This window comes from Phascolarctos cinereus, unplaced genomic scaffold (assembly GCF_003287225.1).
Source record: "Phascolarctos cinereus isolate Bilbo 61053 unplaced genomic scaffold, phaCin_HiC Scaffold_1;HRSCAF=81, whole genome shotgun sequence".
NCBI lineage: Eukaryota > Metazoa > Chordata > Mammalia > Diprotodontia > Phascolarctidae > Phascolarctos > Phascolarctos cinereus.
This window is the reverse complement of record NW_027555514.1, coordinates 146,790,024-146,808,911: the sequence shown is the minus strand read 5'-3', so window position 1 is coordinate 146,808,911 and position 18,888 is coordinate 146,790,024. Positions and strand designations below refer to the sequence as shown.

The window sequence follows — 18,888 nt, the reverse complement described above, 5'->3', positions numbered from 1 at the left end:
TGACAAGATCCTGATGTAACTTGCATGTGTCAAGCCCATGATACAAAGTCTGAAAAACTAGAAATCAAATTAATTATTTGGGGAAAAAAAGAAGAAAAGAAAGAAAAGAAAAACTAACACAAATGTCCAAGGGGACTGCTGTTGGCATATTTGCATTTGATACAGACAAAAGACATTCATAATGATACTAATGGAAGGAGATATTTGTTATTTTGAATTAGTAATAATGCTTTGAACAATTATAATTATTAAGAAATAAGATCCAAAATGATTGATATATAATTAAAAAAAAAATAAACCAACACTGAGATGGAAAGTTTTTTCTTTTGCTATCCTATTCAAATAAACTTTAAAAAAAAGAATAAGACAAAATTTTTTTAAAGGCCAAAACATACCTCTGTAGAATAATGCTTCTTATAATGATGTGACTTCCTATTTCGAAGGATGTTTTCAGAGGCTCTTTCTATATGGCGACGCAAGGGGTATCCTGTTTCCAGGCCTTCCTCACTTGATACTTCATCTGAGACATTGGAGATTATCCTTTGGTTGTCCTAAGTTGCCCAATACACACAAGCACTGTTAAAAGTATATAACCATCATGACTGTTTTTTTTAAGATGTTGGGAATAATTGTTTGAGAACAGATAATGTAAGACTTCACAGAAAAATATTTCTTCCCAGAATGACTGACTAATGTATATGCAATTGCCTTGCATGAAAATGTTCTTTAAAAATCAGATTACATAATAACAGATTTTTTATAAACTTTCTCAGTGCAGTATAAGCCTTTTTTCAAGATACGTATTAAGCAATTATCTACTTAGCATTTGTACCTTGCCTACTTCCAAAAAAGACTTAAGGTTGCTTATAAAATTAAATGATATAAAAATAAAACAAGAATAAAAACAGAACTCTATAAAAAGGGTAAAAAGTGTGGGTGTCACCAGACACCTGAGCTAGGCTAATTACTAAAGCTGGGAACCAAATTTTGCTCTAAAATTTCCTTGCAGCTAAGGCAGAAAGGAAGGAAGGCAGGCAGGCAGGCAGGCAGGAAGGGAGGGAGGGAGGAAAGAAGGAAGGAAGGATGGAAGGAAAAAAACCCACTGGATTTTATAGAAAATAATAATTACTCATGCTTACTGCTTCAGTTTACCTTTGCCCACAAGAACATAATAACATAGCCATGTTTTCTTTCCATTTATGTTACCAGAAAAAAAATCTGTTTTGGTTTGTGTATTTGTTTTAAATATTATTATTATTGCTGCTTTTGCATTTCAGACAATAATATTTGGAGCATGATGTTTGATTTATGCTAGGGAAGTTTCTCATATGACTCTGTAGAGTTTCATTAACATTTAAGCATTTTATACTCAAATGCAAAGATGATTCAAAATTCATCCATTCCTTCCTTCAGAAACATTTGCACACTCTGGTACATGGCATTAGGCTGGATGTAAGACATAGAAAGGCATAGTCCAGACCCTTAAGATGCTTACAATCTAAAAGGGAGAATGCATGAGCAGAAATAAGAATGATACAAGGTGGAATGTGACAAGGGCAAATGAAAAGAAAAAAGTGTTGCAAGAAAACTTGAAGAGAAAAGTGGAGGAGGGAAAAAGTAGAGAATGAAGAAAGGTTTCCCCGAGGAGGTGACACAAGTGATGAGTTCTAAAGAGAAGAATTTCAAAAAGTAATGCTGAGTGGCTGCTAGGTGGTACAGTGGATAGAGCACCGGCCCTGGAGTCAGGAGGACCCGAGTTCAGACCTCAGACACATAACACTCACTAGCTGTGTGACTCTGGGCAAGTCACTTACCTTACCAGAAAAAAAAAACAGTAGTGCTGAAGAAATGAATTAAAAGTATGAGAGATGAGCAGGACTACAGTGGAATAGGATCATAGAAGCATTTAAACCAGGCTATGGAATTTGAATTTCAGCATTTAAGTAACAGATCATCGAAAGACTCCTAGCAGGGAACAGTAGTACATCCTAGGAATGTTATTTTGGCAACTGTACAAAGGACATACTGGAGAGAGTAAGAGACTGAGTGAAGGAAGGCAGACAAATTAGAAGTTATTATAATAGTCCAGAACATTATCTAAAGTGGTAGTAGTCTGGAACAGAGAGAAGGGCACAGATGGGAGATATATTTCAGGCTGAATCAACAATCCATTGGAAAGCATTTATTCAGGGCTTACCATGTGCTAGGCACTATGCTAAGTGGAAAGGACACAAACCCAAAAGTGAAATAATTCTTGCTCTGAAGGAGCCTACATTCTAGTGGGAGAGAAAACCTAAAAGATTTGGCCACTTTGATAAGTGACAGGGCGAGAAGACTCAAAGAAACACCTATGGTTTTAAGCATATATGACTACAGGAAAGCTGTTTCATCAACAAAAATAGAAAAATTTAGGAGGTGGGATAAGTAGGGGGTAGGAGAAGGAACAACAGATAGACAAGTTTAGTTTGGTTAAGATGGCTCGTGAGTACAGTTTGCTCAAAGATTGAGGCCATTTACAGTTTTGGAAGTTATTTGCACAGAAGTGAAAACTGCAGCCTTGAAAATAAGGATGAAATCTCCAAGGAAAAAGGGGGACAAGAAAAAAGCGCTGGGATCATAGGATCATAGAACTAAGATGGAAGAGACTTCAGAGGCCATCAGGCCTAAGTCCCTCATTTTACATATAATGAAAATGAGACACACAGAGGTTACATGTCTTATCCAAAGTCACACAAGTAGTATGCAAACTGGGACTTGACCCCAGGTCCTTTAAATGCAGAACCAATGGATACTCTTTATACTATACCAGTCATTTCATCTCTCTGAACCTGTTTCTTTGTCTATGAAATGAGAATAACTTTGGCTACCTACATCATAGTATTGTTCTGAGAAAAGCATTTAGTAAAGCTTAAGGCACTATGAAAATGAGATACACCATAGTCAATCTGTTTTGCCTGAGCTCTCCAATTTTAACCTAAAAAAGTAATTTCTGAAGGATTACAGGGTAATTAAAAGGAGCCCTCTTATGTTCACAGTCCAACTGGTAGCCTTAAATCATAATATATTAGTTGAAATAATATTTCTCAATAAAACTGAGTAAATCATACTTACTCTGTGCTGGCTACTGGGTGTATTCCTGACTGTTCCTGTGCTCCAGCCTGTCTCTTCTGACCTAATGACTTCACATGGAGGTTCGTGATTTTGTATTCCATCCTCACTGCTTTTAAATGTCTTTTTCCCTTCAAGGGATACATAACCATTATCTGTTTCTGTTGATTTATCAATTGAATTTTTTGTTTTCTTTGACCTAAAGTAGAAAATATAGATTAAGCATAATTCAACATGTCTTAAAACCTTTATATCTTATTTTTTCATAACTTTTCATCAATCACATCCAATAGCTGAGTCATTTGTAGTTATTAATACATATACATTATTTATCACCAAAAATATTAATGGCTATCCTTATTTATGAATTGACAGTTTAAAACTCAAAGATAACAATTTCATATACTGTAATCCTAAATAATGACAACTGATGTGAAAAACTGTAAGAAAAAAGGGAGTAATACTAATCTTTCACCCACTAATTTAAAAAATATCAATTGTTCTATGAAAGAATATTTCTTATAATAGGCTTTATTTTTTAAAAAAATTCAGAGCAAAAAAATCTAACACTAGAATATGAAAAGTATTTGGTATATACAACAGACTGACACAAACTGGCAGTGCTTCAAAAGTTCTATCGCTTTTGTCCTTAAGAATTACAGTGGATAAAAGATAAAAAATGACTCCAATACAACTTAGTAGAACTGTTAAGTGTAAATACAAGACCAAACTTAATTGTGCTCAGTTCTGATCAAGTTAATGATTACAGCATTTCACCAAAATGCAATTTAATTATGACATAAAAACACTAAGTTACAACAAAATTTTACTCAAAGTATCAGTTTTACATGAAAGGAAAATCAAAACAAATGAAGTATCTCAAGAAGTTCAAGAAATAAGTCTTACAAAATAGCATGTAAAAGCCTTTAGAAGACATTGCATTTCTATACTGAACTTGGGCTAATAAAAAAGAATAGTGAAACTTGATTCTTAGGATCTTCATCTAATCCTGCTTATTCTCTCACTTGCTAAAATCCCCCAAAATGGTGAACTATTTTTGTATTCTCTGGTCTTTTTTCCTTGACCCAAAGGTACTTAAAACTCCAAATGGGAAAGTCCCTACCAGCTATAAATCCCATTAGTCTATCAAACTTTAAAAAAAACAACATATAAATATTTCAGTGAGTGTCTGGTCTCAATGTCAGTACTCCCGACTATCCAAACAATGTCACTCTACTTGACGCCTGTACGTCATCTCCTGATTTCTCCATTTCTATACTCCTTGACATTATGTTGGTAGCTGAGAAGGCACAGAGGTTATCTATTATCCCTCACCCTATGATGTGCTTATTTCCTTTTCCATTCAAAAATCTCTTTGACAGGACTTTTTACATTGCTTCTTGTGTGTTTATTTGCATCCACCAAGCATCACTTCATTGCCCTTTGGGTATCCCACTATGTTGATAGTGGTTTTTCCATGATTTGCAGTGATACAGCATCACTGGAAAAATACTGGTGGATTTTTAAAATTTTGTTTTTCTAGGGAGAAGCTTGGGAACATTAAAAGCAGGGATCATCTTCCCAAATTGGTTCTCCTCCTCTAATTCAAATTCCAGTTTATTGAGCGTCTATCATGGCTGTTGAAGACACACAAACACACACATGTATTACATATATCTTTATACATATACAGACCTAGACACAGACATGGACAGAAAGATGGAGAGACAGATATAGGTTTGGTATAGACAGGCCAATTTTATAGACTGTCCTTCCTGTGTATCACAGTCTGAACACTTGGCATTTTTCATCCAGTTGGCTTTTTCTGGGTGGATAATTACATCTAATTGGGTATAATTTAGAAGGTCCTGGCTTGATGTAACCAGCACACTTTGCAGAAATATATAAACAGGCTGGAAGCTGCTACTTTCTTTTCTTTAATTAGTTTTAATAAAAACAGTAACAATGGACCCAATTAAGCTTGCTTTGCAGCTATTTATGTTTAAACAAATGATGTCCAACCAATAAACTATCACAGCAATATATCTAGTTACTCCAAGTTTACTCTTTGCCTATTTGTTCTCATGTACTTTTCTGTTTATGTATCTATAATTACTGCATACTCTGTTCTCCTAGTTGTTGTTTTTTCCTTTTTACTTTACATAGCTTCATGAAGGTCTTTCCATATTTCCTTCTGCTTCTCATAACTGTTGATATAAACTGCATTATAGCATTCTAGTAGATTAATATCTTTATTAAACCATTTCCTAAGGGCTAGACATTCAGGTTGCTTCAGTTTTTTGCAACTGCATGTAATAGTGCTACAAAAACCTTTGGGCAGTGAGCTTTTTGTGTTGTTTTCTTTTCTTTTATTACATTTTTAGGTTATACCCAAATTACTGGACCAAAGGGAATGCTTATTTCTCCAGCTTTTACTGCATTGTCAGATCACGCTCCAAAAATTTTATAAGTCTGCAATTCCATCAGAAGAGAGTGTGTACTTGTTTTATCACAACTTGTGGGTATTAAATGTCATTGTTTTAAAATTATTTTTGCCAGTTCAATGAATTTGAGGTTATACTCTAAAATTTGTTATAATGTGCATTTCTTTGATTAATGAGCTTTTTTGGGTTTTTTTAAATATCACTGTTACTCCCATTTAGCCTCATTTTTTCCAATAGGATCCTTCCTCATAACAAATGGAAATTTAAGCAAAACAACTAATGTTAACCACGCATGACAATATATGCAGAAGCAATTAAGAGGGGGAGGGGCATATCTTACTTTGGGAATCATGGCTATTCATTGTATTTCTATGAATTCTGTCTTTTAATGTTGACTCCCTTTGCATTATTGTGATCACTGTGCATCCTAATCTCTTGGTTCAGCTTTCTTTGCTCTCAGTTCATATAAAACTTTCCAAGTTTCTCAGACTTTCTCATTTTTTTAAGGTACAATAATATTCCACTATAATTATATAACACAATTTTCATTTTTTAAGATACAACAATATTTCCACTATAATTATATAACACAATTTGTTCAGCCATTCTCCAATTTATGAACAGCCATCCCAACCTCATTGCCACTTTTTTTGCTAGCAAAAAGTATTTCTATGAACACTCTGTTATATAAGATTGAGCATCTTTAAGTAATTATGAAAAATCTGTTTCCTCTTTCAAAAACTATTCATATTCTTTGATGTGACTTGGGAGTTATTTTTATAAAATTTTAACACCTCCTTATATATTTCAGATTTCAACTTTTTTCCTATCATATTTACCACAAATATTGTTTCTAAATGTTATTTTTCTTTTGCTTATATTTTTGTACAGATCAAATACAACTGTCTTATCCCTAATAAATTCTTCTATTTAACAGAAAAAAGTTATCTCTTAACCTATAGATAAAAATGCTATGCAATTTTCTTCCATTTTTAAACAATTTTTATGTGTAAGTCTATCCTTTAGACAAAATTCATTCAAGTACAGAGTGTGAAATAAGAGTCTACATCCACTGCCTGTCAAACTGTTAGCCAAATTCCTTAAGTACGTTTATTAAACAATGAATACTAGCTCCAGTTTTTTTTAAATTTTCTATGTTTTTCAAACATTATTCTTTTGCATATATTTAGTTGGGTTCTCATATCTTTATTCTATTTCACTGATTTATTTCTCTATTTTTGTCCCAGAACCAAATATTGTCTATGATAACTGCTTTGTAACATGTTTTTAAAGTCTGGGAGTGCAACACTACACTTAACAGCTTTCTTTCTGTATGTCCCTCCACAGTCCTACCTCTTTGTTTTTCTTTATCAACTTAATTATGTAAAAAAAAACAACACCTTTGACATTTTCATGAGTACTTCATTAAATCTGTAAATTCATTCTGGGATTGTTATAATTTTTACTATGTTAATTTGATTCAATGATAAACAACTGATGCCCAACCATTCAGGTTGGTTTTTTTTTTAGTGTTGTTGACATTTTCTTCACTGTCTTTTGAGTAATAATGTCTATGCTTTTTTTCCTATGCATTTAGTATACTCCCTTTTTTCAGGTATCTTGAGAAAGAAACACCATGCCGAAAATTAACTGTTCCCACAAATACAAACACAGACCCATGTTCCAATTAAAGTGCTCTTTTGTTTTAAGTAAAGAATTTCTAAAGAAAATTATTTGGGAATTGATTTCAATTAGCTTTGTCACTGACTGCAACGTAACTTTGTATGTCGTTGTTCTTTGACAAATGAGTATGAAAGTATAAAAAATTAATATATCTCGCTAAGGGTAGTAGATATGCTTATATATCAGGTAATATATTGTAAGTGCATATCTGTTACCCTTAGCCAGAAAAGTGTGGGTCTGTGTGCATATGTATATATACACACATATATATATACACACACACATACACATAGATACAGACATACACATCAGGAACCTAGATATTTAAATAACCTCTCCCATCTCGCTCTTTAAAATTAAAGTATCAGAGTGCTCATAGAAGAAAGATAATTATGTAAATAAATATAGTAATTTTGTCTTTCATACTTTTTAAAAAAGAAAAAGGTGCTACACTAATGAAAACTAATTTTAAACGATTAAAGAAATTAGTATTTCAATTTTTAAATAATGTATACATTAATCTCATTTTGAGAGACAAATAAAAGAACCATTTCAGAAGCAGCAAACTCATGTTTCTTATCCACACATAAAACAAAACATCTAATTAAAGCTTTTAATATTTACACACAAACACAGAAGATAACAGGCTTAAACCAGAGTTAATAGTATTGACAGATCAACTCAAGACACTGAGCCACAACTATTTGAGTAATGAAGTTAAGAAAGACCTCTGGGATAGGAAGGACACAACAAATTGAGTTTGTTTCACCTTGCTCCAACCAAAAGTTTTGCCACAAGCAGTATTTTCTGCATTGCCTTTCATATATCACAGGATTTGCAAAGCAATAAAATACAAGTGCAGTATCACAGCCCAAGCCTACAGTTTTCTACCTAATATGACAATCAAGTCTTAAACTGACATGAACTGGCACATTTCAGGTGGAATGCCCTTAAAATACTGAATTTTTTTTTCAGGGAGAATTGCATTTATGTCACATACCTACTCTTGAGAAGAAATGACCTTTGGAAAAAGGTACAAATGGTCACTTAAACTGATTAATGTTTTTGGTCTTTCCACCCAATCCTATCCCCAGATATAAATTAATGGGCACAAATAATGACAATGGGCTTATTTTTCATGTTAAAAGTTTTAACCCAGTCAGGGAAAAAAGTTTCATCAACTTCTAAAGGATATGCTGGTTCATGTAGTCCCAAACTTACTGCATGAAACAAATAAGAAAAAAAAATGCTAGTAAAACATTAAGTCAGCCAATTAAAAAGTCAAGTAATGCTCTGTACTGCCATGCAGAAAATACAAGCTGTAGCTTGTAAATGTGACAGGAGTATAAAGAGCACAGGAAGCAGCAAGACCAATCTCTCAAGAGTAAAGGCTATATTAGAGAATGTTAAGGGGACTGTTACATTCTCTTGTTTCTGATTAAGCCATAAAGTTGCTGGCCTTAGCTCCATTGCTACAAACTTGGAATTATGATGACTGTGAAAGGGAAAGGAAATAGGGAAGGAGGAATGGAGACTAAGCAAGTGAAGATATACAACTATGAAAAAAAAGATACAGAAGGCAACAAATACCAATGTCAACTTCAGTATTTGACCCCTTGTACAGTACACGCTGCCACACCCTTGCTGACTGAGTTTCCTCTTGGAACTCTCTGTATGTCTTTAGGGTTTCCTCCATGCGATGCAGGCCCTTTCTACTGTATACTATATATGCCTTTAAGTTCTTTTAGATTCTGCTTAGCTCTGAAATTCTATTAGTTCAATCAAAGAATTCCGTAAAGTTTGAGGTTTTTGCTCTAGATCTGAAAACTATGGTGCTTTATCTATCCTCTCAAACTCCTCAAAAAAACAGTTTGTCTACGTTTGTTGCCTTTGTTTCATCTCCTCTCATTAACCCTTTTCAAAACTTATAATGGTCTGACTTCTCACTTCATCTCTCACTTGAAATTCTGACCTTTCCAAAGTCACCAATGATTTCTTAAGTGCCAGATTTGATGGCCTTTCTAAATCTCATACTTAACCTTTTAGCTGCATTGGACACTACTCACCCTGCTCCAGAGCCTCATGTGTACTCTCTGGTTCTCTTCTTACAAGTCCAATTCCTCATCAGTCTTCGTTACTGGACCATCACTTACAACATAACTGGTCACTGAATATTTACACTAAGGCTCTGTCCTAGACTCTCTTTTCTTCTTTCTCTTTTTCTCTAATGTGGTGATCTCATCAGTTCACATGGATTTAATTATCTATCAATGCTGATGACTCCAAATCTAAACATCCAACCCTAGACTCTCTCGAGTTCCAGCTCCACATTACCAACTATTTACTGGACATTTTAAACTGAATTCCCTTTAGATATTTCAAACAGAGGATATCCAAAACTAAGTCTTTTCCCTAAATCCGCCCTTTATTTTTTTAATTTCCCTATTTCTCTTGACAGTACCACCCTCCTTTAAGTCTCACAGGCAAGTAACTTTGGGGCCATTTTCAATTCCTTTGTCACTCCCACAAATCTCCTCAGTCCTTGTCCCTTCTCCCTCTCCATCTCTCACACCTACTCCCCTTTTCTCCACTCACACTGCTACCACTTTAATTTGGACCCTCGTATCACCTATTGTCTAGATTTTTGCAAATGCCTCCTAAAAAGTCTCCCTTCCAAAACGATTTTTCTTAATTATGAATCTATGTCACAGCCTTACTTTAACTCCCTATTATGACCAAATATGAAGTGTATATTTAGCATATTTGCATATACTTAGTATTTAAAGATCTTTGCAACAGGGTCCCAAGAGAACCTTCCAACTCTGTGCACACTGTAACACAATCAAACTGGTCTTGCTGTTTTTCACACATGGCAATCCAGTTCAATGCCTTTGCATTGGCTATCCCTAGTGCCACCTTACCTTTTTCTCTTGAAAGCCCTAGTTTCCTTCAAGAACTCTTCACTGTCCCTGCCTCTCAGCTGCTAGTACTTTCCTGACAAAAATCACCTTTTATCTATTTTATATATGCATACCCCCAGTTAGACAGTACGTGGGGAATGTTTTCACTATTTTTTTATATCCCGGCATCTAGCACAGTGCCTAGTACATAGTAGGTGCATACTAAATGATGATTAATTAACTGACCTGTATTTTTACCGGTATAGAACACACCTAATGAAGAACCTCCTGTACCAATGAACACAGGCAACTACTCTCCAATTTATCATATTAGGGAGTTGTAGATCAGAATTGTGATTTCATTTGTCTATGGGAACTTCCAGGGTAGAAACTCTCAGCAACTAAGAGGTTAATTAAATTACCCAGGGTCACATGGTCAGAGGTAGAACTTGACCTCAGGTCTCCCTGAATGCACAATTGGCCTTCTATCCAACTGACACACTGCCTCTCATGTAAGGTTAAAGAAAATTCCTGGCCAGGTGTGCTGGCACATACCTGTAATTCCAGATACTTAGGAACCTGAAGCTGCAGGATCTCTTTAGCTCAGGAGTTCTGAGCTTCTATGGGTTGTGCCTTCTGAGATCTATTCCACTAGACTGTAAACTCCTTGAGAGCAAAGACTGTCTTTTCATTAATTGTAAATGTATTTTTTATTGTAAATTGTAAAATGTAAATTTTATTTGTTGCAAATGTAAATAATTATATTAATTGTACATACATATTATTAAATGTATTGTGTTAAGCACAAGGTTGGCACACAGCAGGCACTTAATAAATGTTTATTGGACTGGACTGGTCTGCAGTAAGTTCAACATAAATATGGTCAGTGTCTAGGAACAAGAGGCCATCAGGCTGCCCAAGTGGAGGTAAACCAGTCCAGGCTGGTAATGGAATAAATCAAAGTTACCATGATGATCAACAGTAGTATGAGCCTAATAAGCAGCTCTAAAACTTCCATCAAGGAGGCAAGACAGGTAAACCTAGTCTTAAAAAAATTGTTCAAATTTGTATTAACTTATTATGCTGAGAACTTCAATAGTCGAGACTTCCCACCACATCTATAGCAAACCAGCAATAGAGTTCACTGCTATCTGCTATTTAAACAGCAGCTAATGGGCTAAATTAAGAACCATGGGAAAGAGAAGGAAGGATCAAGTATATGTCAAAATATTCATTCTAACACATAAAAATTCTAAGGCTCATACATAAGTTTAAATAGTATATTAAACTGAATTGGCTTATTCCTGACAGCAAGATGCAATGAAAGAGAATAACAAATTCCATATATCTTCCTAAAGTAGGAATAAAGATATTTCAGAGTAGTGATGAAGGGGTAAGAAATCCTATAGTTGTGGCATAATAGTGTAATGGCTAGGATATTTAGTGGTATTAACACAAAACTTAGTTTTTATAACAGGTTCTGCCACAAACCTTCGATTTAGCATTCTACAGAATATGAAGTGCTTTTTGTCATATCTTTTGATCTTTACAAAAACCTTGAAACTACTATTACTTTCCCAATTTTCCATATTAGGAAACTGAAGCTCAGTGAGATTAAGAGATTCATCTGTAGGTTATATGGTAGAGGTTATAGTGACAGAGGTGGGACCAGACCCCAGGTTTTCTGATTCCTAATCCAGTGATCTTTCCACTACACCAACCTACCTCTATTTTACTTAGAACCAAAAGGGAAAAAAATAATTATCACCCATGCTTAACATGAATGTTGTCAAAGTTAACTAAAATTTCAGCAGTCTTTTAACTGCTATAACCCCATAGTGGGATACATAAATATTGTATCAGACATTACAAAAATGCAATGTGCCATGATAATATATACTAAAGGGTCAAAGTTTCCTACTAGCTTATTGAAAATAATAAGGTAAGGAGTAGATGTTGCCAGAAAATGGCGTATGTGAAAAATATATTTCTTAGCTTTCAAAAGAATGTATTGACCCAGAAAAATTACATATTACACGTCTACAAAGCAATATATTTTAAAAGAATATCAATAAAATCATAATCAAATAAGATTGGTCCAACATACAATTTAATAATGCAGGATAAATTTGATCAGCAGAAGAGCACAATTAGAAAAATATAAAAAGACGATGTTAGTATAGGAGTTAACATGTAAGAAAAAAGTACATATTCATTTGTATTATCCCTTTTCTTGATTTCATTTACATCTTGAATTATACCAGCTATAATCAATATTTTCACCAATGTTTCTTTCTAATTTTTCAGAACTACTGCATGTGTACATTCAACAGAGTTGGAATGTTTAAGAGTTCAAAAGAATAACTTTATGTTGGTCAGACTGCTTTGGTTAAAAGTATTCCTAAATTTCACTGCTATTATCTCCCCTTTTCTAAAGTATTCATTAAGAATGAAAGCTAAAAAATAAAAAATTAATTTTACGTCATAATTACAATGGACTTTTTTTTTACTTCAATAGACCTGTTTATTTTAATTAAAATGGTTTAGGATCCTAAAAGCAAAGATTGAGGGAAATAATTTTCATGCAACTCAACTCTATACCAAAAAACTGAATCAATATCCAGAATTATAGTAAAGCACAAATTTACCAGTTAGTTGAATTATAAGAGCAGTACTAAGGAAATTAACAAAAAATTCTTATTAAAAAAATTTATTCATCTTTTATGTTGTTTCTGAAGCATTCTATAGGCTATGAAGTGTTTTTTGTTTCTGTGATATTTACGTATCACTAAATTAATCTGTGATTTTCATTTTTCATCGCCTATAGTATAACTTATAAAATAAAGATCAAATAAATATATGATTTAGAAATTTAAAGCTACACACACACACACACACACATATACACACAAACATGTGTGTATATATATGTGTGTATATTACGTACATATAAGTGTTTTACACACACACAGTTTTGCAGAAAAGGGATAATGCATCTCTGGGACAAACACAGCCTTAAATAAATACAAACCCTGATAAAAAGAAAGCAGCATGCCAGAGTTCTCTGAAGACAGCGCCAATACTGTAAGAAGTGCTGGTACCGTGGTTCTGCACTGTTCCTTCCTGTGTGTTATCTGTAGTACTAGAGCCATCTCCTTCCCTATGCACTTCCAAATGTGCTGCTTTTCTTAATTTCCTTCATCAGAAGAGATTAAAAGTGGAAGGTAGCTTGATAAGTGTTAATAACCATTTGCTCTGTAGTGTGCTCAGCAATTTATGTAAACATAAAAGACAGGAACTTTAAGACATAGTAAGATTCAGATTTACTGGTTAATATTTTATCAAAACAGCATGAAGCACATTCAAAAACCAATTTCTAGTGGCACTAATATATTTGTTCCATGCTCATACTGACATATCAGTGGACATTTGGTTGCAAGGATCACACTGAACAGATATTTACAAAAGAACGTCCTTCCTATTTGTGTGCCACTTATCTGCAGATGAAGAAATAAGACCATGATCAGCGCTAATTATAACCTAATTTTTAATGTCATTAAAATACTATATTTTATCCTTATAATGGAAATGAAGGATTCGTTTCATATTCAAAACCTTAATACCTGAAATTTGTAAAAATAGCAATCACTTAACAAGAATGATCAAAAGAGAAATCACTTCAATTGTCCTTTAAAATGGAAGTCCACTGTTATTGACTGGCCAATGACTTCACAGGCTTATTTAGGCCAAGGGAAATATTCTATTACTTCAAAACTTAATTAGCACTCAATAAATGAGATTTAAAAGAACTTTATTTAACCCATGTTTATGCTCCATCTTGTTATCTTAACTCCAAATGAGTCTTAAATAGTACGTCCTGGTAATGTTAAATATACCACAAAGCTAGTCACTGTCAGCAATTCTAAGTAACTAAAAATTCTCTTGGGAAAAAAATAAGCATAACTATTTCAAAAAAATTACAAGCTATAAAACAGGGAATCTAACTTTTGGAGGTCAATCTTGAAGATGTGGCTTCACACACAAAAAAACAATTTAACAAGAAAACATTTTATTTTTTGCAGATTAAAATAGTAATAATCAAGAAACCTATAAAACATTGTACTGTTCCTGTGTGTTATCTTGTAGTACTAGAACCAGAATCATTTTACACACACACAATCCTAATTTAATGAACGCTGTCATTTTACAACACTGTACCTTCTTCTTTTGCCCCCACTGCTAAAAGTAGGCTTAGGGGTTCTGGTTGAAACAATCTGGCAATGTACAGTTCCCAGTAGCAACATTAGCCATACTGGCCCAATTACTTCAGTCAGAGGTATACTATGTGGGCCTGGAGCTGAACAGAATAATACTATTGCGGCAACTGCAAAACAGGAAAGAAAATGTTTAATTATATCCATTGATATTTCCAAAATTTTATTTTCCAAAAAGTGCTCATATTGCATGATGCCAACTAATTTTTAGATTTTGAACTTGAAATTTAAAACGTTACTTTAGCAAAGCTCTGTCAAACACTTTTATTGTTAGCAGGAGGTTGAACTTCTACTCAAAGAACTTGAAACCATGCCATCTCAACTTAATAGCTTAAGTAAATATTTCAAAAGTACACAGAAATTGTACTTAGATTTAGAAAACTTTAAAAATATAACTAATGCTAAATATATTTATCCCTTTATGTTTCAAATCTAGGTGGTCTGCGATAGCCTGATTTTGAAAGTCATACATACGTTAAAAAAGAAATAAGTCATTTTGGTTCTATTATACTAAAACTACTAATTAAAACTTTTATGAGTATATTTTATTTTCCAAAAAAACTACTACATATATATCAAGGCTTGAAATTATCAAGGATTAATATATGTGAAGGTATATGTGTGTGAAAGTATTTTCTAAATATGCAATACATGTGAAAGTATTTTCTAAACAAGGAAGCATTTCAAGTTATGAATTTCAGGTTTCTTATATTTATCCACTTTCACTGAAGAGAATAATCCAAAAATATATTCTCTTCTTATTTCCAACACCTCCAATCAAGATAAATTTTCACATATAAAATATGACAATATACCATCGGAAGATCACTTTGTGACTGTTTAGTAGACTCAGTGGACAGAGCATCAAGCCTGGCATCTGGAAGACATGAGTTCAAATCTGGCCTCACTTACCAGCTATGTAACACTGGGCAAGTCACTTAACCTGTTTGCCTCAGTTTCTTCATCTGTAAAATTAGGATAATAAAAAGACCTACCTACCAGAGTTGTTGTGAAGATCAAACTAAATAACTGTAGAGTGCTTAGCATAATGCCTGGCACATAGTAAGCACTAATGTTAGTTATATTATTATTATTATTATTATTATTATTATTATTAGCCTGTAACAGACTTCAATAATTCATTTAATTTTCCCATCAGAAAAATTTTACTTATTGGTAATCTCAATGTTTCATTCTACAATTTAAAACTATTTTTGTGTTATTTTAGCATTCTAGTAATCTCTCCCTTAATACAATAAAAAAAAATTGTAAACACAAACTATAATAGTATATTACATGTCCTATCAGGGATAATCGCTATGTCGAATGTTTTTGCTTAACTAGGTTATTGTTGTTTGTTTCCTTAGGGAGAGAACTTCCGGGTTGGGCCAACCAATCAAGCATTTTTTAAGCACCTAAGATGGACCAGGACATGGTGCCAAGCACTGGGCATAGAAAGAAAAAAGTGGGATTTCTTGCCTTCAAGAAGTGCAGATTCTACTAAGCTAGGCAACGTGTGTGTGTGTGTGTGTGTGTGTGTGTGTGTGTGTGTGTGTGTGTGTGTGTAAAATATATACAAGGTACTAAGTTAGAGGGGTACAAAGACATGAATACAGAAAATGGAACACAGCAAATAAGGAACAGTAAAAAACTCCAAATTGACAGGATCAAAGAGCTCAGGAAGCAGAGCAATGTGTAATAAAGTGGAAAAGGCATATTAGGACCCAGTGGTAAAGAATTTTAAATGTTAAATACAGATAGTTCTATTTGTTCTACAGGAAACAACTATGGAGAAAAGTATTTGTTTTATCAAATTATTGTTATATCATCCAGATTAAATATTATAAATCTCTTTTGAGACTTGGAAAGGTGAATTATCTGGACTACATATACTTTAGTTCCCACGTTCTTCAAGACCCTTCACAATCTAGAAATACTATTGTATATGCTATAAGTTATAATAGCCATGTAATAATAGGACAAGAAACATCCTCTTGCCTCCAAGTTATCATCATAGTTGCTGTAAAGACAAAATATAATACTTTATGTCTTAAAAGGTGCTTTCCCTCATAACAAAGGCAGGTAATTTAAGAATTATCCTCCTCTTAAAAATGAGGAGACTCCACAGAGAAGAAAATTCAGACTCAAAGGAAGATGCTGAAAATCACAAAACTAGGAAAAGTGAAGTTTGGATATGATCCCAACTCTTCTGAATTCTGGTCCAGTGCTCTTTCTAGTAGACACTTGTACTATGTCCAAACAGATACATTGAGATATCATATCAAAAAAACCCTCTCCCCAAATTAAAACCAAGTATTCCTCCTGTAGGAAGTATTAAGGTTTTGAACAGTGAAGTAATGATGATGCTTCTAAGGGTGGTACTTTCCCCCTCACACTTCATAGTTCATTAAGGATCAACTTTATTTTCATTAACCATAAGATAACAAGAAGCACCAAAACCTAAAATCATAAAATGTTAAGCATTCTAAGCCTTTATAAATTTACCTAGAAGTAGTAAGGAATGGAGCATAAAACAAAGCTGCTTACTACAAGCAGGTACCTACACCCAGAAGAATCAAAGCTACTTGAAGACAGAGACCATTTTGTTTGTCTTTGTATCACCAATGCATCTCACAGGGCCTACACTACAATAGAGATTTAATAAATGACTGTTGAATTAAATTATAAAGACTCCAGAATGTAGGGAAATACTATAGCAATAAAATAGGATGGTTACAACTATGGGGGAAAATATTAATACACCCTACATGGCTACTCACAAAAGAATCATAATATTATTTTCTTAGCACAGGAAAACTTGTTTAAAAAAGCCATTTTTATTACAAAAAGTTGCCTCTTTCACAAAAAGGCTCAAAAATTTAAACAATTTATAAAGCCTACCAAAAAAGTCCTTTTTAGCTAGATGTTTTTTCTAATACAACCATTCTCTATAAAAAATAAATTTTAACTTGAAAATACTTTGTGTTGTTTGTTTAAATGAAAATAAGACATATCAAAAATTATTTTAGAGGGGAGACACATTTGCAAAATGCTGGATAAAGAGTTAGTTTCCCAGAAGGGCAATGTTAACGGCTTCCTTTCTAGGACATTTAATTTTCTTTCTAAGACAGGTGTTGATGTGTATAAATTGAATTGATATTATAAATTTTAAAAAACCCTCCTTGCCTTCGAGGTTTCCATCAACCTTAAAGTTTTACTAGTTGCTCCTCAGACCACTAACACATTACACATCTGCAATCACTTGTGGGAATCTCCCATCTCTTCAGTTAGTGTGCCATATTTCTTTGTGGCAAACAATAATACTGTGCTACTAGCTAAAATAAAAGGCTGTAAATTCTTTTCATTCCCAAGTGAAAAATTTTTTAAAATACTATTTTATTTTTTCCCAATTACATGTCAAGACAATTTTTGGTACTGATTTTTACAAGAATTTGAGTTTCAAATTTTCCTCCCTCCTCTCTCTTCTTCTGAGAATGGCAGGCACTTTGATACAGGTTACACATGCGCTATCATGTAAAACATATTTCCATATTAGTTGTGTAGTGAAAGAAGAAACACATGAAAAAGGAAAAACAACACAAAAAAGAATAAAATGAAAATAATATGCTTCAATCTGCATTCAGAGTTCATCAGTTCTTTATCTGGATATGGATAGCATTTTCCCTCATGTGTCCTTTGTCCTTGTCTTTGATCATGTTGCTGAAAAGAGCCAAAGTTGCTGGTACTGTGTACAATGTTTCCTGGTTTTGCTCTTTTTACTTTACGCCAGTTTGTACACGTCTTTCCAGGTTTTTCTGCAATCTGCTTGTTCATCATTTCTTATTGCACAATTTCCATTACATTCATATACCACAACTTGTTCAGCTATTCTCCCACTGATTGGCATTCTGTCAATTTCCAATATTTTGCCACCACGAGAAGGGCTGCTACAAATAGTTTTGCACATGTAGATCCTTTCCCCTTTATTATCATCTCTTTGAGATACAGACCTTTTAGTGGTATTGCTGGATAAAAGGGTATGCACAGTTTTTTTTTTAATTTAGTATTTTATTTTTCCCCGACTTACATGTAAAAACAATTGTTAACATTCATTTTAAAAATTCTGAGTTCCAAATTCTCTCCCTTCCTACCTCCCCACCCACCTTCATTGAGAAGGCAAGCAATTCCATATAGGTTATACATGTGTAGCCAAGCAAAACATATGCATAATAGCCATGCTGTAAAAGAAAACACAGACAAGAAAAAAACCTCAAGGAAAATAAAGTTTAAAAAAAGCATGCTTCAATCTGTATACAGACACCATCAGTTCTTTCTCTGGGAACGGATAGCATTTTTCATCTGAAGTCCTTCAGAGTTGTCTTGGATCACTGTACTCCTGAGAATAACTAAATCATTCATAGCTAATCATCTTACAATATTGCTGTTACTTTGTACACAGCACATTTCACTTTCTGAGAG

At 33.6% G+C, this 18,888-nt stretch overlaps 1 protein-coding gene across 4 annotated transcripts in view; it reads right to left on the bottom strand.

The window, feature by feature from the left end:
* PHTF2 (putative homeodomain transcription factor 2) overlaps window positions 1–18,888 on the bottom strand; it is a 180,029-nt gene that overhangs the window by 41,139 nt on the left and 120,002 nt on the right. For all 4 annotated transcript variants that reach the window (XM_078154535.1, XM_020984503.2, XM_020984504.2 and 1 more), the window contains 4 exons: window positions 14,354–14,519; window positions 13,167–13,331; window positions 3,112–3,307; window positions 396–551 (listed from right to left, as the gene is read on the bottom strand). In XM_078154535.1, coding sequence (XP_078010661.1) covers window positions 396–551; window positions 3,112–3,307; window positions 13,167–13,331; window positions 14,354–14,519 — 683 coding nt within the window. The remainder of the gene's footprint in view (window positions 1–395; window positions 552–3,111; window positions 3,308–13,166; window positions 13,332–14,353; window positions 14,520–18,888) is intronic.